The following is a 23,695-nucleotide window of genomic DNA, read 5'->3' on the forward strand; positions in this document are numbered from 1 at the left end:
CCAGGGAGGGCAAAATACCTGTGGCAGAACCTCGTGGAAGAGGCCATTTTGAGTGGCTCCACAGTGCAGAATTCCAACGTGGAGGACAAGTCCCAGAGATCCCACAGGAGAAGGGGCTCCAAACCCAGCCCAGGGTGCTCTGAGGAGGAAAGACCCACCCTGAGCCAGGAAGGTGGACAGAGCTTCAGCCAGAGCTCGGAGCTGGTGGCCCATGAGCAGCTTCATGATGGGAAAAAGCCCCACAAGTGCTTGGAGTGTGGGAAGAGCTTCAGGCAGAGCAGCACCCTGATCAGCCACCAGATGATCCACACCGGGGAATGGCCCTACGAGTGTGGGGAGTGTGGGAAGGGCTTCAGCTGCAGCTCCACCCTTTTGACCCACCAGTGCATCCACACTGGGGAGAGGCCCTACGAGTGTCCTGAGTGCCAGAAGAGGTTTCACACCAGCCCTGATCTCGCCAGGCACCGGCAGATTCACACAGAAGAAAGGCCCTTCCACTGCCCTGATTGCGGGAAGGGCTTCAAGCGCAAGTCCCACCTCATCAGGCACCAGCTCATCCACACTGGGGAGAGACCCTACGAGTGTCGCACCTGTGGGAAGAGGTTTCGGACCAGCTCAAATCTCCGCCTGCATGAGCGGATTCCCATGGATGAGAGGCCCTTCTACTGCCCTGACTGCGAGAAGAGCTTCAAGCACAATTCCACCCTCATCAGGCACCAGCGCATCCACACTGGGGAGAGGCCCTACGAGTGTCCCCAGTGTGGGAAGAGCTTCACCAACAGCTCTCATTTGACAAGACACCAACGGAGCCACCAGTAAATGAAGCCGTGCAAATGCCTCGATTGCAGGAACAGCTTCATGCACCACTCCAGCTTCATCCCCCATGGGAGAAGCCAGATTGGAAAGAGCCCTGGTGATCCATGTTCCCTGTGATCCATGCTGGGAAGACACCTGCACCTTTTCCTGCCCTTTGCCAATGACCTGATGTGGCATTGAATAAAATGAGGGTCTGGCCATGGTCCTGTCATTATATTCAGTCCCACCTCAGATCATTGCCAGGGACAGGAAAGGGACTCTCTCTCTCTCCCTGAGGAGAAGGGTGTCCTTTCCAGGCAAGAAATATTGTAGCCAGGCAGACCCTGTGAGTTGTGTTGTAGTTTTCCCTGTAAACAGTTTTATTTATCCCTTCTGTTATCAATATTGTTTCTGTTCCTGTTTGTTCCTTATCCCGTTGCTGTTCCCATTAAATTGTTCTTATCCCAGCCCAGGATCTTTGCCTTTTGTGCTTTCCATGGGAGGTGGGAGGGCAGTGAGGGCAGCGCGGTTTTAGCGGGAGCAGGAAATTGGGGAATCCCATTGCTGAAGCCCGGCCCGTGGAAACCGAGCATCCCAGCTGGTGGCAGCCCTGGTGGCCATGGCAGCAGCCTTGGGAGCGGGTCCCTGGCTGGGGCTGTGGGAACCTCTTCCCTCTGGTGCCCAGGGACAGGAGTGGAGGGAGCGGCAGCAGCTGAGTCGGGGCAGGCTCAGGTTGGATGTCAGGAAAAGGTTTTTGGCCAGAGGCTGCTGGGGCCCTGGCCAGGCTCCCCAGGGAAGGGTCCCAGCTCCAGGGCTCTCTGAGCTGCAGCAGCGTTTGGCCAGCGCTGCCAGGCCCAGGCTGGCATTGTTGGGGTGTCCTGTGCAGGGCCAGTAGTTGGACTGGAGGATCCTGATGGGTCCCTCCCAGCTCAGCCAATTCTGTGGCTCTGGGATCCCATCAGCCTGGGGATGGGGCTGCCAATGGTTGCCATGGCAACGGGCTCTGGCTGCAGGCCTGAGCTGGTGTCCATGGCAACCACCCCTGGCATGGGGTCTCCATGGAGCTGCCAAAGGACAGAGCATAGCAATAAGGGGTCTGTTGATGGTTTCCATGGAAACTGACCATAGCAACAGGGGGCTGGTGATGGTTGCCATGGAAACTGACCATAGCAACAGAGGTGATGGTGATGGTTGCCTGCTAAGGATCAGATTTGTCACAGGCCCTTAGAGGGGTTCCATGGGGACTTTCCAAGAGTCTCCAGGCTGTTCCAGAGCTGGAATGTCACAGGCAGAGACAGGGGCTCCATGCAGACTTCCCAGGGTTTTCTGGGGATGGTAAAGAGCCCTGTGGTCAGAGGCAGTCACAGCCATTCCATGGTGACATCCCAGGAGTGCCCAGGCTGCCAAAGAGCCGGGATGTCCCAGACACTCACAGGGGCTCCTGTCATGACCACAGTGGGAGCTTCAGGCAACACATTTATTAGAGAAGCTCCTGTTGGGTCACGAGGTGCAGAAACGATCCCCAATGCTCCCCATAGATCCCCAAATATCACTGTGTAATCAGTGTTCCATGCTTTCTTTCCAATGGAAAACAACCATCCTTATCCTCCAGGTGTCCATGTCTGAAATTGGGATTCCACCTCCAAAATTCTGTATATCCAAAGGTTACTCCCAGGCACAATCTGCCAGTACCATCAAGCCTGGCTGGCCTTGACCTCTGGTGACTGCCCCTGCAACACTGGGGCTGGGTCCTTCCCTTCCCATGGAGATCACTGGGACACTGTGGGGACCTCATGGAACCAAGGGGATCCTTGTGGCACCACTGGAGCCCATGGAACCAAGGAGCCATGGTGACACAGCGGGGCTTCATGGAACCCAGAGACCATTATGGCTCTGTGGGGCCTGATGGAACCATGGAGACCATTGGGACCCTTCAGGGCCTGGTGTCACCAAGGGGGCATTATGACTCCTCAGGGCCTCAGGGAAGCAAGGGACCATTGGGACACTGTGGGGCCCCATGGAACTGAGGGAACATTGAACAGGTCTGGCTGGCTTGGCCTCCCAGGGGTCCCCTGACAGGTCTGGCTGATGTTGCAATGTCAAGGGCCGCCTCTCATCAGCTCCTGGAAAACTGGGGCTCCATGCTTTTCTTGCTATGGGAAAGAACCGCCCCCCTTTTCAGATGCCCATTGCCAAAATTGAAACTCTCCCTAAAGCAATTCCTATATGCAAGGATATCACTCAGAACAAAATCCTGCTTGCTCTGGCTGGCCTTGGCCTCTGGTGGCCATTTCTCATCTGCCCCTGAAACACTGGGGCTCTGTTCCTTCCTTCCTATGGAAAAGAACCGGCTTTCATGTCCAGGGACCATGGCCAAAATTAGAATTTGGCCTCTCAATTCTGTTTATCCAAGGACTGATCTCAGAAAAAAGTAGCCAGGACAGACAGGTCAGGCTGGCCCTGTCCTCTGGTGATTTTCTTAGACTCTGAGCTGAATGTTTTCATTTGAAAACACCTTGGAGAGGGCCCAGAGATCTCCCAGGGAGGTATTTTGAAACCTCGGGCACATGAGCACTATATATGGACAAAGGAGCTCTGTGCTCTGTGCAGTTGTGGTGGTTTTGCATCACAGAAGTGATGTTCTAAGAGAAGCTGCTAACAGTTTCCTCTGTGTCTGACAAAAAACCAATCGGTAATTATCTTTGAGAATTGACAATCTGTTAAACTATGAAGGAAACTGTACGCGGCTCTGTGAAGACACATGTTAAAGATGGGAAAGCCTGGGAGGGTCTCTTTCCCTTCTGGCTGGCACAGAGGTAACAAGGCTGACCCGGCCCTGTCTCAGCCAGGCTGGGCCGGGCGGCTCCTGCCGTGGGGCCGGGCCCCTTCCCAGGGACCCCGCCAGGCCCCATCGGCTGCCGGGCAGGGCCGGGCCATGGCTGCAGTTGGGAACATCTGGGCCCTGCTGAGCCCTGCCCCGCCGCCAGCCCGGGCCCAGCCAGGATCCGCCGGGCCCCAGGAGCAGCCCCGGGCCGGGCCGGCTCGGCCAAGATTCTGCCACCCTTGGGCTTCAGCCGCAAGCCCCGGGCAGGGGCAGGAGAAGCCATCGGCCCCCGGCCGTGCTGCTGCTGTGCTCTGGCCTGGCTGCTGAGATCCTGGCCCTGCCCCAGCGCGGCCCATCCTGACACAGCCCCAGCGCAGCCGCTGCAGAAACCTCCATCGTAAAACAGCTCCGGCCGCAAGCACCGAGCCCGGCCGGGGGCACGGAACCATCTGCAGGCCCCGGGTGAGATATGAACTCTTTCAGTGCTTCCATCCTCCCTCCAGTGAGAGAAAAGGACAAAGTGCAGGCACACAGAGGAGCAACATGAAGACACCCAGGTCACTGAAGGGGAAGTTGAGCCCCAGATGGGAGGGATGAGGAGGTGCCTTGATCTTGGGGCTGAAATCCTCTTGTAAAGCTATGGAGAAGGATGTAATTAATATATCAGACTCTCTTTTTCTCTACAACTAATTGAAAATATGGGTAGATGACCTGTTCTGCAAAAACCTCCATGCTAAAGTAGGCAAATGTTGAAGTAGCTGTGATCCCATCAGAAGTTTAAACAGAGAAAGAGAGAAGAGTGGTGGGATCCTATGCCCTCAGGGAGAGAAGAAGAAGATCTCTGTTGTCAGAGATGAAGATGATTTCAGAAATAGGTGAAGAGAATCTTTGCTCTTGAACAGCTCATCTTTAAACTCATACCCCATAAGTTGACATGGCCCATAAAAACAGCTGTGGGAAACGCTGTGAAAAATGGGAGGGACTTCACAATTGCAGTTTTTCTGAGCAGCTGCTATTTGTGGGAATTGAGAGCCACGAGCGAACTTTTATCTTATGGAGAAGTCTCCATAGCATGAAAGAGAGACTCCTCTCCCTAAGTGAACTGAAGAAAGACTGTTCTAGATGGTGTAAACTGACTGAAACTTTCAGGTTTTGTCTCCTTGCATTGTCAGTAAGAAAGAAAAGCTTGTAGGGAGAGGAGAAGTGTTCAGATTCTTATTAATCTTTCTCCTATTTACTGGTAATAAACTTTTCCATAGACCCTTTTAAAATTTTGAGCCTACTTTTCTTTTCTCCTAATCCTATCTCACAGCAGGAAATGAGTAAATATATTCCAGTGAGTGCAATGGTAATTAGCCAACACCTATCCCACTGCACTAATAGATGCATTGGCTGAGAAATCTCATATTAGCAAACCAAAATCACTCCAGATACATTCCTGATAAACTGCATTAGAGCAGAGGGAAATCAAGGCAGAGCCATTTTTTGTCAGTACTTGCTGCATCCTGATGAGCCCCGTGGTGCATTTGGAGCTGAGCCCTTGAACCTCAGGGCCTGAGAGGAGATTGCACAAACCTTGCCAGGAGTCAAAGTCAGAAGAAAACCCCAAAGTGTCTCAAAGCATGAATGGGTCTCAGTGAGGTCCATGCCCAACAGAGGCTCCTCATGGACTCCTTGGTGGAGAGAATTGGAGGCCAGGATTGACCAAAAAGCTCTCAGAGTCTCAATGTGGAAAAGAAAATTCCAAACTACCTTAAAAAATTTGAGAAGCTCAAAGCATTACTGAGCACCACTGAGTGTCAGTACAAAGCTCTCCAGGGACTCATTAAAGCAGATAATTGGGGCCATGATTGCACAAACCTCTCACAGAGTCTGTATCAAAAGGGAAACACCAAGGACCTCCAAATAACTGGAGTACCTTGAAGTATTAATGAGCCCCACTGAATGTTGTTACTGACAAAGCATCTCCAGGGACTAATTACAGCAGATAATTGGAGGCCATGATTGCACAAACCTCTCAGAGACTCCAAGGCAAAAGCCAAAGCCAAAGTCCTTTGAAAAAGCTGCAGTCCCTGCAGGGAGCATTCAGGAGCCCCCAGGGCCATTGCTGAGCAAGGCTCCCCAGGGACTCCTTGCAGCAGATCCTTGAGGCCACTGGGATGTGGGCTAGGGGGGGATGCTGAGGGCAGCACAAGGGGCTGACAGTGCCCAGCCTGGCTGGGGCTGTGCCAGGAGGCCCCAGGGCCTCAGGACAAGGTGTCTCCTCCCAGCCCTTGCTGGCACAGACCCTGCTGTGCCCCAGGGCACCAAGACTTGGCTTCTCTTTGTCCCCACCTGTCAGCACTGCCTGCAGTTCTCTGCTCTGCCTGGGGCCTGGGGACACTTGCTCAGTCGTGTCCCTCTCTGGGACCCATTAAAAGTCCAAGAAAGTTTGGAGTTGGATTCTGCCTTGGAGTTCTGGAGAGGTTTCTTCAGCTCCCTCTCAGGGACTGATGTTCAGGGCCTGAGCACAAAGCCCCAGAGGGGCTGATTAAAGTCCTTGTGCTGTGTCTGTGCTGCTGAGCTGGGCTGGGCTCCTGGCACAGAGGCAGCTCCTGGTCTCCAAGAAGAGCTTCAAAAGCACATTTCTCTGGATGAGCAGCTCTTCTGCCAGCCCAGCAGGGCTGGGGCACTGCCTGCAGCCAGCCTGGGCACAGCCCAGAGGCACAGAGAGCTTCAATCAGTCAGGGCTGGGAAGGGGCTGAGAAGTGCCTGGGGCACAATCACTGCCAGCCCTTGGCACAGGAACCTCTGGCTGCAGGACAGTGCAGCTGCAGCTCCTGGAGCCATCTCCTCAAGCTGGAACATGCCAATGCCTGCAGAGCCTGTGAGTACATTCTCTGCTTGTCTCTTGTGCAGAGCAGCCAGGGGTGCCCAGGGCTGTCCTGCAGAGCAGGGTCCTGCAGCCCAGGGCGCTGTGCTGGGGCAGGGACTCTGCTGCCTGCCAGGGACAGCTCTCAGCCAGCCCTGGCAGCTGCTCCCAGCCCTGGGGGACAAGATCTGGCTGGGAGGAGACAGCTGGTGAGGCTTGGAAGTGTTCTCCTTGTGTGGGGAGGATGATGCATTGTTCAGGACTGCTCCCAGCATGGCATTGAACTGCAGAACATTTCCAAGTAGATTATACAGGGAAAACAGCAAGGCAGGGGCTGCATAAGAGAGAAAATCCTGCTTTCTAAATCTACTGCTGTGGGTTGCTGGGATGAGAATCTTCATGTATATCTTCATCTCTCAGTTCATGGAGAAAAAAAATAAAGAAATTTTCTCTGACATCTGTAAAAACCAGGCAGCAACAGCAATCACCACAGGACCCCTTAGAGGCAGCATCAGTGTTGCTTTTCCAGCCTCCTCAGGGTTGCTCTGATGTTGCCATCAGAGCCTGCAGAGCCAGAGCTGCCCCTGGGCAGTGCCTGAGCTGGGAGGGGTCTCCAGGGCAGAGCTGAGCCCCCAGGGCTGGGCTGGGCTCTGGCAGCACTGGCAGGGCCCAGCCCTGGGCACAGGGAAGCAGCTGCTGGCAGGGACAGCTCCAGGCAGCAGAGCCCTGGGCAGGCAGTGGGGGGAAAGTGCCCCCAGGCTGTGCTGGGATATTTCAAGTCCTCTCCAAACCCAACTATTCCATGATTACTTTTCTTACAGATCCCCATGACAAGAGAGAAGAAATGTCGAACAGCAGCTCCATCAGGCACTTCCTCCTGCTGGCATTGGCAGACACGTGGCAGCTGCAGCTCCTGCACTTCTGCCTCTTGCTGGGCATCTCCCTGGCTGCCCTCCTGGGCAACGGCCTCATCATCAGCGCCGTAGCCTGCGGCCACCACCTGCACATGCCCATGTTCTTCTTCCTGCTCAACCTGGCCCTCGCTGACCTGGGCTCCATCTGCACCACTGTCCCCAAAGCCATGCACAATTCCCTCTGGGACACCAGCAACATCTCCTACACTGCATGCGCTGCACAGCTCTTTTTCTTTATGTTCTTCATCTCAGCAGAGCTTTTCCTCCTGACCGTGATGTGCTACGACCGCTACGTGTCCATCTGCAAACCCCTGCACTACGGGACCCTCCTGGGCAGCAGAGCTTGTGCTCACATGGCAGCACCTGCCTGGGCCAGTGCCTTTCTCAATGCTCTCATGCACACGGCCAATACATTTTCCCTGCCCCTTTGCAAGGGCAATGCCCTGGGCCAGTTCTTCTGTGAAATCCCACAGATCCTCAAGCTCTCTTGCTCACACTCAAACCTCAGGGAACTGGGGCTCATTGCTGTCAGTGTCTCTTTAGGTTTGGTCTGTTTTGTGTTCATTGTTTTCTCCTATGTGCAGATCTTAAGGGTTGTGCTGAGGATCCCCTCTGAGCAGGGACGGCACAAAGCCTTTTCCACCTGCCTCCCTCACCTGGCCGTGGTCTCCCAGTTCCTCAGCACTTTAATCTTTGCTCATCTGAAGCCCCCCTCCATGTCCTCCCCATCGCTGGATCTGGCCCTGTCAGTTCTGTACTCAGTGGTACCTCCAGCCCTGAACCCCCTCATCTACAGCCTGAGGAACCAGGAGCTCAAGGCTGCAGTGAGGAGACTGATGACTGGATGCTTTCAGAAACATTAAACTGCTGGCCAGTGTTTGCAAATCACTTGTAATAAAAGTAATTTTTGATATTTCTTGTTGGTTTGGTTGTGGATTTTTTCCCCTTTTTGTTTAGGTATTTCAAATTGTCCATAAATAAATGTCAATTTTTGGGCCATTTCTCATTTTGTTTCTCTCCACCTTCCTTCCCTGTGCCTACAGACTGTGTCAAAGAGGGGCTGCTCTCTTGGTGGCTTTAAAGGAACTAAGAGATCTCCCAGCAGACTTTTCTGCAGAGATGCCCTTGTGTTGCCTTCTCTGGAGCTGCAGAAGCAATGTCTGTGTGCAGAGCTGGGGCAGATCAGTGCTGGCCCAGCAGCTGTGCCCTGCAGCAGCAGCAGCAGCACTTGGTGTTGCCAGTGCTGCTGCCGTGGCCCTGCCCCGCTGCCCTGGTGGCCCTGGTGTTGCTGCAGGGCCTGAGTGCTCTCGGGGCCGGGCACAGCCCTGGGGGTGGCAGTGCCGGGGCTGCAGCAGGGACAGGCCATGGGCACTGCTGGGGCAGCGCTGAGGCCTCAGGCCAGGCCCTGGGGGCTCCAGGCTCCTTGCCCAGGCTCTCTCAAGAGCACGGCCAGGCCAATGCTCAGCAGCACAGAAACCCCCGTCAGCAGCCCCAGGCTGGCCGTGGGCAGGCTGGGGGCAAACAGCATGGCTGGGGCTCTGCAAGGGCCCTGGGCCAGACGGGAAGGAGCAGCAGAGCAGGGGCTGATCCATGCCCAGGGCGCTGCACAGCCCAGGGCAGCCTCCCAGAGCGTCCTCATGCAGCTGCCAACAACATCCCCCCTCTGCAGCCCTGGCCTCTCCCCCAGCTCACACAGCTGCCCCATCCTTGCAGGCACAGACACGGCAGCACTGCCTCAGCAGCCCCTGTTTGCATTGCACACAGCAGGGCCAGCACCCCCATGCTGTTGCTGTGGGGACATGAAGCTGAGGGAGCACAAATGCCATCAGCCCCTGGGGCCAGCAAGGCCTGCAGGACACCAGGGAAACCACTCAGCTTTGTCCTGGCCTCTGCACTCAGCCAGAAAGTTTGTTCCCATCAGCTGGGAGTTTCCTGTGCCACTGCAGATGCTGTTGCTCAGAGCCAGGGCTGCCTGGCAGCCACCCCCAAACTGCCCTGAGCATTTCCTTGGCTTCACCTTTGCTTTCTTTACTCCTTCTGCTACAAATTTCTTCCTCTTGCCCACCCCAGGAGGCCCAGCACTGGACACAGCACTCGAGGTGCTGCCCAACCAGGGCCCAGCGCAGGGGAAGAATCCCTGCCCTGCTCCTGCTGGCCACACCATTCCTGATCCAGGCCAGGAGCCATTGGCCTTCTTGCCCACCAGGGCACACTGCTGCCTCATGTCCAGCCTGCTGTCCATCAGTCCCTGCAGGTCCCTTTCTGCCTGGCTGCTCTCCAGCCACTCTGTCCCCAGCCTGTAGTGCTGCAGGGGTTGTTGTGGCCAAAGTGCAGGACCCGGCACTGGGACTTGTTCAACCTCACCTTGTTGGATTTGGGCCCTGGATCCAGCCTGTCCAGGGCCCTGTGCAGAGCCCTCCTACCCTCCAGCAGGTCCACACTCCCAGCCAAATTGGTGTCACCATGGTTCCATGAGGCCTCCCAGTGTCACAATGTCCCTTTGTTTCCATGGGACCCCTTGGTGTCACAAAGTCCCTTGGATCCTTGGGCCCCTCAGTGCCACAATGGCACCGTGGTCCCCCAAGGCCCTGCAGTGTCACAATGGATCCTTGGTTCCATGAGGTCTGGCAGTGCAGCAATGCTCTCCTTGGTTCCACAGTGTCACCATGGCGTCTTGGTCCCAAGGGCCACCACGCTGTCAAACATGTTTCCTTCATTCCAGGAGTCCCTGAGGAGCAGCCCTGGCCCCTTGGTTCCATGGGGCCCTGCAGGGTCACAATGGCCCCATCGTGACACCAGGTCCTGCTCTGTCACAATGCTCTGCATGGTTCCACAGGGCCCTGCAGGGCCTCTGTGATGCCACCAGGACCCAGACTGTCATCATGGACTCCTTGCTTCCATTCAGCCCCACAGTGTCACCAGGGCCCCTTGGCTCTGTGCTGCCATGTCGTACACAGTGTCACCATGGTCCTCTTGGTGCCACCAGGCCCTGCAGTGTCACAATCATCAGAGAATCAACTGGGCTGGAAAAGATTTGGAGAGCATCAAGGCCAGCCTGGCACCCAACACCACCTTGTCACCCAGACCATGGCACTGAGTGCCACATCCAGTCTTTCCTTAAACACTGCCAGGGATGGTGACTCACCCACCTCCCTGGGCAGCCCATTCTGATGCCCAATCACGCTTTGTGTGAAGAATATTTCCTAATGTCCAGCCTAAATGTCCCCTGGTGCTGCTGAAGGCTGTGTCCTCTTGTCCTGTCACTGTTCCCTGGGAGAAGAGCCCGACCCCCACCTGGCTGCACCCTCCTGTCAGGGAGTTGTAGAGAGTGATGAGGTCTCCCCTGAGCCTCCTCTTCTCCAGGATAAACAACCCCAGCTCCCTCAGGTGCTCCTCACAGGACTTGTGTTTCAGACCCCTCCCCAGCCTTGTTGCCCTTCTCTGGAAAGAATCCAGCCCCTCCACGTCCTTCCTAAATTGGGGGCCCAGAACTGGACACAGCACTTGTGGTACTGCCCAACCAGTTCTGAGAACAGGGAAAGATTCACTGCCCTGGTTCTGCTGGCCACACCATTCCTGATCCATAGGAGTGCCAGGGGTTGGATGAGAGAAATGGTGGAGAGTGGGTGGGGACAAAGTGTTATTGATTGTCAGCCATGAGGGGTCTTGATTTTTATATCTCTTCACACAGCATTAGGAGGTGCTGAGGGTCAATAACAATTGGACATTGAATATATCAAACTAGAAACAGGAAAAGGATACTGGATAAAACAGTTCTCTTCCTTTTTTTTTTTTCAATACAGCAGATTCACATTGAAAACACTTGTGAAATTTGTCTAATTAACCACAGGAGAATTGAAAACTTCGATTATTCCTCGGGGCTGTCTTCTTCAGGTGTTTTAAACAAATGTTTATGAACCTTTTTCACTGAATTCCTCAACTGAAGAGCTCAAGAAAGAGTCCTCTGGAGAAATAAAATTCATTAGCAAACTCCAAATGGCTGAGGATCCATCCCATACAGAGCAGCAATGAACAGAAATGGGCACAGCTTTGTGGCTGCCCCAGCTTTGGCATGGGCCCTGGGCCTGGAGCAGGAGCAGCTCTTGAGGGCCCCAAGGCCGGGGCTCTTGTGCTGCCCTGGGCAGATGGGATGGCAGCAGGGGCTGCAGAGCTCTCAGCACCTCAGCCCGAGGGGAGCAGGGCAGCCAGGGAGCCTCCTTTGGCCTTGGCCAAGCACCTTCCCCCATGGCTGGGGCTGAGTCCTGTGGCAGCTGCAGCTGCTGCTGTGGCCTTGGCAGGGGCTGAGGCCGTGGGGCCAGTGCCCAGAGCAGCCTGGGCTGAGCAGAGCTGTGGGGCCAGAGCCGGCTGGGCTGGGCTGGGCTCAGAGAGGCCCTTGGTGCTGCCCAGAGCTCAGGGCAGCTGGCAGAGCTTGCAGGGAGCTGGGCTGGGCTCCGAGAGCCTGGCCCAGAAACCATCAGTGTCCATCTCAGCCTGGCTGAGCGTGCAGGGGCAGGACTCAGGCCAGGCCTTGTGGGGCAGGGCCAGCGCCTGTGCAAGGCATTGCAAACAGGCAAGTGGCCCAGAGAGGAGGCTGCTCTGTGCCCATGGTGGCAGGGACAGAGCAGGGAGGGGGCCCAGGAGATTTGTCAGTGCCAGCCTCTGTGCCCATGCGTTGGCAGCCCTGGCTGCTGAGTCCAGCTTTGGCCTGGGCTGAGTTTGGCTGTGGCCCAGCTCCATCCTCCTGCGGGGCTCAGGGCCTGTTCCCGGCCATGGCCAGCCCTGGCTGCCTCTCTGCTGGCCCAGAGGCCGGCAGAGCCCAGGGCAGGGCTGTCTGTGCAGCCCCACAGGTGCCACGGGCTCTGCAGGAGCTGGCAGAGGCTGCCCAGCAGGGAGGCCATGGGGCACAGAGCCCCAAGGCTGCTGTGGGCACCATGGCACAGGGGCCGCTCCCAGCCGCAATGCTCCTGGCCTGGGCTGGGCCTGCACAGGGGCTGGGCCACCATGGCTGGGCCAGCACAGGGCCACAAAGGGGCCACGCAGCCGCTCACGGGGCTGACAGCAAGGCCAGGCACACACAAGCAATTGCTGAGCATGGCCTGCGCTGGCCAGGCCTGACTGTGCCAAAGGCAGAGCTCAGCTGCCCTTGGGGGCTGCAGCAACACTCCAGAGCCCAAAGAGCCTCCATGGCTGTGCTGGAGACCAAGGTTGCAGCAGGGAAATGCAGGGCTGCTGCGGGATGGGGAGAGCATTGAATTCCAGCACACACCTCAGCTCTCTGATGATCCCGGCACCATGCTGGGCCCTGTTTCAGACTGGAGCAGAGCAGATGTTGATGGGACAGGAGTCCTGCGGGGCTGTCAGGGACCTGCAGCTTGCAAGGTGCTCTGCTCTCCCTCAGGTGCTCTGGGAGAGATCCAATCCCAGCTGGGCACCTCAGGGCACAAGTGGCACTGCCTGTTCATGGGCACACAACTGATGTCTGCCTGGAAAGAGGCACAGGTTTTTGTACCTGTTAGTTTCATAACACCCAGGCAATCTTTATTATCTGGGTCACTTGAGTACTTTTAAGAAACAGCAAACTTTTCCCAGCAGGAACAGGAATTTCCTGGATCTACTGGATTCTCCAACTGATGGCAGGAGAAGAAATACTCATCTTCCCCTCTACCTTTGCCACTGACATTCACTCTAATATTTAATGACCCCACCTACTTCATGTGTTTCTTGCTCTCCTTTTTAAATGTCCATGTCTAAGAATATATCTTCATTTAGAGAAACTGGATCTATGTCCTTTCCATCACTCCCAGATTTTCTCATCCAGATGCTCTCTGGTCATTCAAGTGCCTCTCAAATGACTGGTTTCATGCTTTGAGCTTCAGCTAGTTGCCATCTTTCTGAAGTTCAAATATATACCACATTAGTGGTATATATTTGAACTTCACATATTACATATGCAACTCCACATTACATATAAACATCCTAATTGTGTTTATATGTATCAGAGAATTACCTTTGCCCATGTCTCTGTCTAAAACTGTTCCTGTAAGAAATCCCTTGGGGATGGTGGACATGTCAGATGCTGCTGGGACATCCCGGAGAGCTGAGGGAAGAGCTGTGATGGTTATTAACTGTTCAAATGTTCAACATGTGTTTGTTGGCAAGAAACCTTTCTGAGCCTCTGAGTGTCACCAGGCCCTGAGCCCAAAGGACACAAACCTGATGAGTTGTGGTTCCCACTGCAGGGGCTGCACTTGGACCTTGGCTCTGCACAGGAGAGCTCTTCATCCCTGTTCTCTCTTTTCCTCCCTCTGGGCATGGAGGGAGCTCCTGACTTCAGTGTGTGACTCGTGTGTGCAAAGAGCAAATCTGGGCAGAATTGGGGCAGGGAGGGTTTGGGGGACCTTGGGATCTGTGCTGGGCACAGAAGGTGTTTTCCATTGCTCTGAGACTGTCTGCTGTGCAAAGTGGATTTAATATCCAGCAGAGGAATGACTTTGGCATTGGATGGAGCTGTGCCTTCCCTTGGCTTTGTTGGAAATGAACATCCCTCTGTGTCTCGGGCAGCTCCTTCTGCAAGGAAAGCAGGTGGGAGTGGGAGCCAAGGAGCTGAAAGCTGCAGGTGCAGCCTGGGCTGGAGGGAGCTCAGATTTGCACAAGGCTGCTCTGAGTGCCAGGGCTTGGATGGGGAAATGGTGGGGTGGGGGTAGGGACAGAGTCTGATTGATTGTCAGCCATGAAGGGTCTTGATTTTCATATCCATTCAAACTGCATGAGGAGGTACTTGGATTCAGTGTCAATTGGAGATTGCACATGTCAATGAATTAACAGGGGGAAAAGTCCTAAACAGGACCTGAAAAATCTTTTCTCACTGTCTTTTTAAATATATTGCATTCACTGTGGATATATTACGGAGATCTGTCTTATTAGCCACAAATTATTTGAAAATTAAAATCAAATGATTCCCAGAGGCTTGGCTTGTTCAGGTGTTCTGAATGTTAATGAGCCCTGGGACACTGAATTCCTGCACTGAAGAGCTGAAGGCTGAACAAGCCTCGGGAGCAGTGAAATTCAGCAGCAGCCTCCAAGTTGCTGAGGATGTCAGCAGCCCCCAGTGAGGCCATCCCTGCCCGAGACCGTGGGGGAATGGGCAGACAAGGAGGGCGTCCCTTGGGCTGGGGCAGCACAACTCAGAGGCACCAGCGGCTCCAGCTGGGCAATGGAGTGTGGAATGGGGCTGGGAAAGCCCTGCCTGGGCTGGACCAAGCAGCACACACAAGCCCTGACCCCCATCCACTAAAAAACTCTCTCAACAAGACATTTAAAAGGAATTACAATTGTGTCCTGTGAGTTGGACTCACTGGAGAAATACCAACAAGAGATTCTCAGGAACTCAAAACAACAAAACAGCCATTACTGGCAACTTGAGAAAATCAGGGAAACTTTGGCAAAGGGTTAATCATGACATTGTAGTGGTTTTGAATTTTTAATTTCAGATTTTTCTAATCTTGAGACTTCTTAGTTAATGTATTGATGAGTGTGGTAGGTTTTAATGACAGTTGATTATTTATGTATTTATTTTGGTTTGAGATAGGATTGCGAGAAAGGTAAAGTAGGTGTAAAATTTTAATAGGGTACAAAAAATATTAAAAGTAAATAAAAGATAAAACTTATTAATAATTAAAATAAACTCTTTAGAACACTTTTTCTTTACAAGTTTTTCTTACTGACAATGTAAATAAACTAAAAATTATTAGTTATTTTGCTGTTTCTAGAATAGTCTTTTTTTGTTTACTTTGGGAGAGAAGTTTTTCTTGTTAAGGTTATGGAGATTTTTTTACAAGATTAAAAAATAGGTTTTTTGTGGTTCTTAATTTTTTCATGGATAACAGTTGTCTGGGGAACTTTGTTTTGTGAAGTTGTATTTATTGCTACAATGTTTTTTACAGCTTGTTGATGGGTCATGTCAATTTATGGGATATTGTTTTAAAGATTAGTTCTTGAAGGTAAAAATTTTTATAATTTACTTTTGAAATAATTTTTATCTCTGGAAATACAGATCTTCTCTTCGGGATACTGTATTACTTTTTTTTTTTTTCCTGTTTAAAATTTTGATGAAATTGTAGTTATTTTAACATTTATTTATTTTACTATAGAGGTTTTTGTTTGATATTAATTTGAATATTTTTAATAGTTATATGTTTTATAATGAAAAAGTGTTTTTTCTTTATAATTTATAAAAGGATTTTAGTTTTAATGTTAAGGTATTTTTTCTTCTTTTTTATTTGGGATTTAATTTCTTCTTTACTGACTTTGATAATTTTATATTTTTTTATATGCTTATATTTTGTTTTTTTCTTTTACTTGAGGGAGGATTGAAGTATTGAAAGGATTAACACCTGACCTGCTGGTAACTTGTGGTGGAAGTTGTGGTTGGGTTGCGTTAGGATTGGTTTTATGGTTCCTTTTAGTGGGTTTTGTGTTTAATTTTACTTGTAGGGTTATTTTGTGTGGGTTTAGGTTGTAGGGGGTTTTGGTTTTAGTTGTGTTGGGGAGAGGGGACTTGAAGGTAATATTTTAATGGCTGTGGCTGGCTTTGTTCTGGTTGGGGTTTTGTAGCCTCTTTTGTTTTCCTGTTTGGGAGTTGTTGGGGTTTGGTTTGGTCAGAATGGGGCCGATGGAGGGGGGGTGGCCTGGGGAAGGAGGTAGGGGCTAAGCCCATGGCAGGGTTGCTTGGTTTGGTTTGGTTTGGTTTGGTTTGGTTTGGTTTGGTTTGGTTTGGTTTGGTTGGGTTGGGTTTGGTTGAGATGGCGGCTGGGGCCCGCTCCTTCTTTGTTGACTGGAAAAGAAAGAGGAGGTTCCTGGGTTTTTTTCATCTTTAACATTTGTGTTTAACAGAGGCGTGTTCAGTATCTCAGTGGTTTAACAGATTGTCAGTTACACAAAAAGTTTTGTATTACTTTTTAAAATTCTTCTAATGTAAAATTACAACAGATATTCAATCAACAAAAAACACTTCTCAAAGCATTGACTTGGCCCATTCAACTACACAAACTCTTAAGCCTGTTCAATTTTAAGTTACTCAAAATTTGCAAGAGGAGGGAATTAGAAGACACAGAAAGAGAGAAAGAGAAAAAAGATACAGAGAAGCACACACACAGCTACAAACTCCTGCATTCCAGCACTGTTCAGATGGAAATTCCAAGAGGATCTAGGGTCAAGATGTGTGCTTGCCTTGTGGTCAGCCTTCAATACCCCTTGGTCTCCCTGGGCCCTCCCCCAGGTGGGGCTTGGGCTCATTTGGTCCCTCAGGAGCTGGGCTGGGGCTGCAGAGGTGGCTGTGGAGCATTGCCTGTGCTGTGCCAGGGCCTGGCAGCCACTGCTGGGCTGGGATAGAGGCTCTGGGGGGATTGGGGTTCCAGGGCAGGGCAAGGCTGGGGTTCCAGGGCAGGGCAAGGCTGGATCTGCCCCTTCCTCCCCCACACAGGAAATGTTTCCAGCCAACAATCTCCTCCAGTCTGTCACAACAGGGAATGTTGGAAGTGGAACCCCAATTCTAGCCATGGGCACCTGGCCAAGAAGGACAGTTCTTTTCCATAGGAAGGAAAGCACAGAGCCCCAGTGTTTGGAAGGCAGGTGAGAGCCTCACTAGGCCAAGGCCAGCCAGACTTGTCAGGAATGGCAGTTTTTGTCTGGGAGCAGTCTTTGGATTAAGAGAATTGTGGAGGTGGAAGCTCAATCTCACCCATGGGTTTCTGGAGAAGCAGGACAGTTTCTTTCCCATAGGAAGGGGAGCATGGAGTCTTCCCCAATGTTTTGTGGACAGATGAGAGGTGACCCTTGTAAAACCATTGCCAGCCAGACTTGTCCTGGCTATATTCCTATTGGAACAATCCCTGGATATATGGAAATCTGGAGGTGAAATCCCAAGTCTGGCCATGGGTGCCAGGAGAAGAAGGACAGTTCTTTTCCATAGGAAGGAAAGCACGGAGCCCCAGTGTTTCAGCAGCAGATGAGAAGAGACCCTCAACATGCAAAGGTCAGCTGGACCAGTCAGGCAGCCCATGGGAGGCCAAACCAGCCAAACCTGTTCCGTGTTCCATTGGTTTTGGTGGCCCCACAGTGTCACAATGATGCCTTGGATCCGTGATGCCCCACAGTGCCATAAGGGTGACTTGTTTCTATGGGGTCCAGCAGTATCACAATGGCAAAGTCCTGCAGTATCACAATGGACCCTTCGTTTGATGGGGTCCCACAATGTCACAGTGGCCCCTTGGTTCCATAAGGCCCTGCAGTTTCACAATGGTCCTACTTATTCCATGAGGCCTTACAGAGTCACAATGGTCTCCACAGTTCCAAAGGCCCCACAATGTCACATGACTCCTCTGTTCCATGAGCCCTGCAATGTCACAATGGACCTTTGGACCCTGGGGGTTTGTGTCGTCACAATGGTCTCATTTGGCTCCACAGTGTCACAATGAACCATTGATAACAGGAGGTCCCTCCATGTCACCCTGGAGCTTTGGTTCCATGAAGCTCTGCAGTGTCACAATGAACCCTCGGTTGAATGGGGTTCCACAATGTCACAATGGTCCCAAGTTTCCATGCAGCCTTGCCATGTCACAATGGTCTCCTTTGCCTCTACAGTGTCACAATGGACCCCTGATGACACGAGGTTCCACAATGTCACAATGGACCTCTGGTTCCATGGAGCCCTGCAGTGTCACAAAGGCATTTTGGTTTCATGAGGCCCCACAGTATCACAATGGTCCTCTTGGTTCTGTGGGGACCCCCACGGTCACAATGGTCTCACTGGTTCCATGGGGTCTCACAGTGTCACAATGGATTCTTGGTTTGATGGGGCCTCTCAGTGTCACAATGATCCCTACATTCCATGGAGCCCCAGAGTGTCACAATGGTCCCTTGGTCTCACAGGGCCCCCAGGGTCACAATGGTCCCTTGGTTCCATGGGCCCTGTGCTGCTGCATTCCCCCCTCCCCTTCTCAGGCCGCCCTGCAAGCTGAGAAATGCTCCTTGGGCCTCGGCCTTGGCCAACAGCCCCTGGGCTCAGCTCCTCTGCAGCTCATTACAAACACTGTCTGCTCCAGGCACTGCTGCTGCCCAACCAGCTCCTGCTTTCTGGAGGAGCAGCCCTGGGAACTGGTTTTGTTCCCTCAGTGGCACAACATCCCTGTTCTCACACTGCCAAAGAAAGCTGTTGGTGCCAAGTGCGGCCAGGATGAACCATTGCTGGGACTGAAGCCCCTCTCTTGGGGCCCTGCAAACAGCGCTCCAAAAGGAGCCCTTGGAGCTCTCCTGGGCCAGCGACTCCCTCTGAGTGGGGCCTCTCCCAGCCGGGAACTCTCCCGTTTGCTGCACTCGAGGATCCCCAACAACGACGGAGCCTGGGCCGATCCCCCCACTCCTCCAGGCTCAACCCTTCACCCGCTGGGGAGATGCCAAAGGATCCACAGGGAGCATTTTCTGCCCTCAGGGGAATTTCTCACAGGTGCCTTGCACTGACTCTTTGTGTCTGTGTGCACACAGGAGTGCCTGTGCTGGGGAAATGTGGCAGAAATGCTGCTCTCTGAGGGGTTTGAGAGCCTTGGATAGCTGAGTCAGTCAGGCCTGTAAGTGAGGTTAAGTCATGAGGTCAAGGGAAGTTAAATGCTTCTAAGAGTTGTTCTTTTGCTAAGTTATTTAATATATGTTATAAGCGGAGTTAAATACAGTTAAATGTTATTCCTCTGTTAAATTGCTAAGTGATCAGTTAAAAGTTAGGTTAAATACTGTTAAGTGCTGTTCTTTTGCTAAATTGTGAAGTTGAAGGTATCAGTTAAGGTTGTGTTAAGTCCTATTAAGTTTGGGCTCTGTTAAGCTTTTTAGCCGTATTCCTTTTACCCTCACTGTCCTTGTGTCTCATACACAAACACAGGGACAGCTCTTGGTTCATTTCTGGTTTCATTGCCTGGATTTGGTTTGGTTTTGTTGTTTCTTTGTTTCCCTGCTGTGCCTGAAGTGTCCAGTCAGGAGCAGAGTGACTCCTGCCAAGGAACTTTGTGCTGCTGTCCCTTAATATTAAATCTGGTTTTTGCTGATCCCTTGCTGGGGATTTTTTCAGCACTCTCAAGGCCTCGTTGGTACCAGGGTGAAGGAGCCCTGGCCCAGGCTCTGGCCCTGGGGGACACGGGGACGCTGCCAGGGGGTCCCTGTCCCCCTGTGCCACCCCCAGGGCCCCGGCCCCCCGTCCCCGTGTCAGACTCTGGGGTCGATCTCGTGGAACATCCTCTGGGGGAGGCTGCGGCGCCGGGGGCGGGGGAACCCGGGGGGACAGGGGACCCCACTGTGCACGAGCAGGGTTGGACTGCTCTGGGGGAAACTGTGAGGGGGGCCGGGGCAGAGTGACCTCCCCAGGGACCTCACACAGCCCCTGGGATGTCACACAGCCCCTGTGATGTCACACAGCCCTTGTGATGTCACACAGTCCCCTGTGATGTCACACAGTCAACTCTGATGTTACACAGCTGCTCTGTGATGTCACAGAAGACTCTGATGTCAAAGAGTCACACTGCGATGTCACTGTTTGTTCTGTGATGTCACAGGCTGCTATATGATCTTACACAGCTACCCCATAATATCACAACCCCCTCCCTCATATCAAAGAGCCACCCTCTATGATGGCAAGATCTGCTCTATGGCCTCACACTATGATGTCACAGAAAGCTGTGTGATGTAAAAATCCCCTCAGTGATGCCACAAAGCCTGCTCTGTGATGTCATACAGCCATGCCATGATGTCACAGCCTTCTCTGTGATGTCACACAGTTCCCTCTATGATGCTCTAGCTGCTCAGTGACTTCACACAACAAACTCTGTGATGTCATTGCCCAATCTGTGGCCTCCCACAGCCCATTCTGTGCTGTCACACAGCCCCTTGCTGACATCACAGCTGCTCTGTGCCTCCATGACACAGCCACAGAAGAGCTGCTGTGACACAGCCCCCTCTGGGACATGCCACAGCCCCTGCCAGTGCTGAGCCCCTGGGAGCTCTGTCTGTGCCCTGCTGGTGTCCCTGAGGGGCCCTGGCAGTGCCCCAGCCCTGCTGGGCTGTGCACAGGAGCTGCTCCTGGCCAGAGCTGTCTCTCTGCAGCTCTGCTGCCCTTGCCAGGAGCTGCCTCTGGGCCAGGAGCCTGGCCCAGCTCAGCAGCACAGACACAGCACAAGGAGTCTAATGACCCTCTGGGACTTTGTTGCCCTTGGCATCGGACTCTGCCCCTCAGAGAGGGCTCAAATCACTTCTCAAGAACTCAAATTAGGATTGAAACACTGAAGTTTCTCATATTTTAAAAAGATCCATCTGAGGGACAGGACTGAGAAAGTGTCCCCAGGTTCCAGGTAGAGAAGAACACTGGTGGCAGTGATGACAGGTGGGGACAAGCAAGGCAAAGGTGTCTCTGGTGCTGAGCAAACCTGCGCCTCTGTCCCTGCAGGCTGTCGGCATCCCCCGGCTGCCCCACCTGGCTGGCCCCTTCCTTTGCTGACAGCTCTGCCTCCTGCCTGCCTCTGCCTGCCCACACAAAGCCTTGGGCTGCTCCAGGCTCCTGCTGGGGGACGTGCTGCACCACAGCCCTGCCCTGGTAGGGAAATTCCTTTCTCCTGATGTCCACTCTGGGCCTCCCCAGCTGCCCTTGGTGCTATTATGTCTTCTTCAGGCTCATTCCCACTATGGAGAAAAGCTCCAGCCTCTCTGAAACCACCCTTCCATCCCTCCCAGGCTATTCCTGTTCTGTCCTCGGTCTCCACACCACTGAGCACAGAGCCTGCAGACTGTCCCTGCTGGTTTTGTGCTGAGGCCTCCAAACCCCATCTTGGGAGATTTTTGGGTCCTCTTCATGGTCTGTGAAAATGGAAAAATAGAGATCAAAGCTATTTTCTCCCAAATCTTGTAGTGACAAAACAAGGGTCAATATCTGTAAACTGAATGAGGGTGCATTTACATTCCTTAGAAGGAGGAAATATTATACAATAATGAGAGTGGCACAAAACTGCAGCTGTTTTTCCAGAGAAGTGGATTCCCCATCTCAGGAATTGTCCAAGAGTAGGAGCTTTGTCCAACCTGATACAGTGAAACCCCCTGCCCTCCCCAGTGACAGAATTCCTGTAGTGTGGGTTCTCTGATGTGCTGGGTGCCCTCACAACGCTTCTGGCCAGAATGTCTGCTGAGGGCAGCCAGGCTGCTGCAGGGGCAGTGCCCTCACAGCCATCACCATGGCAGCCCTGTCCCCTGGGCCTGGCTCTGCCCTTTCCTCTGCCCCTGCCTTGGCTCTGCTGGCATGAAGAGTTTTGTCATTGATATCTTGTCCCCGAGGTGCTGGGGCCAATGGCTTCCCAGTCAGGCTCCTGGAGCAGCAGTGGCTTTTCAGAGCCCAGCCAGGAATGAGCCCTGAGGCAGCAGCTCTGCAGTGGTGGCCACCAGGCCGGGCTGCCAAGGGAGGCTTCTGGCCATGGCCTGCAAGCAGCTGCTGCTGCCAAGGTGCCTTTGGTGCCTCAGGCTCTCCCTGGCACAGCTCCCAGCACGGCACTCTGCCCTTGTGCCCGAGGCCTTCCCTGTGCTGGGGCTGGCCTGGGGCTTTTCCTGCAGCGGGACCTGCCCTGCTGATGGCACAGGAAAGGCAGTTCCTGCTGGAGCAGGAGGCTCTGCCTGCAATGGCCTCCAACAACTCCAGCAAGGCCCTGTTTGCAAAGCCCCCAGTGGTAAATGAAGGAGGGGAGGGGTCACGCTGCTTTTGGGGTGAATAATGCAGAAACAAGTCTGACTCCTCCATCCCAAAGTTCAACATCCTCAGAGGGAGCTGAAGCTGTGACAGCACTGGAAAATCGCCAGAGTAAGGAACAACCAAGTGACACCACTGAGAGCTTCTGCAGAGCTGCTGAGCCAGCCCAGCCTGGGCACACCTGACTGACAGAGCAGAACCTCAGACTAGAAAAGCCCCATCCCAAATTTTAAAGGCAGCATCCCCTGACATTTCCCTTCCTGGGGGGTGTGGAGATTCCTCCCTGCAGTAGGGACACCCCTCAAGGTCACTGCTTCAGGCTGAGCCAAAGGGATTTATCCATGGTCATTGGTCTGTGGGAGTGACATCAATCTCTCCTTAAAAACAGCTTCTTTTCCTTTAATAAAATTGCTTTGAAATCCCTTCTGAGTGCTTTCTATAAATTAGTATAATATAATATAATATGGTACAGCTCTTATACCTTGGAGTAAACAATTCTGATTAAGAGAAGATAATTTTTTCTAATCGTTACCAAAATAGATAATATAATTTTTTTTTAAAGATATATGCTTTGTCATCCTTAATCCTGTGGGACAAATGCTAAAGGTTAAATTTCACCTTGATAATTCTTTACCCATGAACTCTGTAAAAGTCTGAGGCTGGGATTGGAGCCAGCTGCTCCAAGGCTCCTCTCACAGAAGGAGATTACAAAGCCTGGAGGTCCTTGGGGGTATTTTTCTGTGAATATGAGAGTCTGGTCAGAGACACAGAAAGCAAGAGAGTTTTCCCATTAATTAGATTGGGAACCATTAGGAAGCTGGAGAGAAAGAATTGTAAATTATCGACAAGTGGTGTCTGTAATAGGTTGTTTTTTCCATAAAGTTGTTTACTGAAGGGGGTTGTCTTTATCAGCCAATGATGTGAAATGTGTTGATTAAATGACCAATGAGATCCACCTGTAGAAAACCAAGGTCAAAAGGAAGAGGATTGAAAAAATGGGTGGCTTTTAGCCCTTAGCCTTCTGATCTGAGTCTGTGTCATCTCTGACTCAACGGTGACATTTGGGGATCTGTGGGGACTATTGGGAATCCTTTCTATCCTTTCTGCACCTCGTGACCCAACAGGAGCTTCTCTAATAAACGCTGCCTGAAGCTCCCACTGTGCCCATGACAGGAACCCCTGTGAGGGTCTGGGCCATCCCGGCTCTTTGGCAGCCTGGGGACTCCTGGGATGTCACCGTGGAGCCCCCATGAGTGCCTGTGACAGATGGGTGCCTTTGCAGCCCAAGGTGCCCTGGGATGGCTGTGACTGACTCTGACCACAGGGCTCTTTACCATCCCCAGAAAGCCCTGACAGGTCTCCATGGAGCCCCTGTCCCTGCCTGTGACATTCCAGCTGTGGAACAGCCTGGAGACTCTTGGAAAGTTCCCATGGAACCCCTCTGGGGACCTGTGACAAATCTGATCCTTAGCAGGCAACCATCACCAGCCCCCTGTTCTATAGTCAGTTTCCATGGAAACCATTACCAGCCCCCTGTTGCTGTG

The 23,695-nt window shown here is 52.7% G+C and overlaps 1 protein-coding gene across 1 annotated transcript in view; it reads left to right on the top strand.

Annotated features, from left to right (window-relative positions):
- The first annotated feature begins 300 nt into the window (after positions 1-300).
- The window catches only part of LOC143692431 (uncharacterized), a 230,170-nt gene continuing 206,775 nt past the window's right edge, over positions 301-23,695 (top strand). The window contains 2 exon segments of the mRNA XM_077172663.1: positions 301-602; positions 687-760. Coding sequence (XP_077028778.1) covers positions 301-602; positions 687-760 — 376 coding nt within the window.

This window comes from Agelaius phoeniceus (genome assembly GCF_051311805.1).
Source record: "Agelaius phoeniceus isolate bAgePho1 chromosome W unlocalized genomic scaffold, bAgePho1.hap1 SUPER_W_unloc_1, whole genome shotgun sequence".
Taxonomy (NCBI): Eukaryota; Metazoa; Chordata; class Aves; order Passeriformes; family Icteridae; genus Agelaius; species Agelaius phoeniceus.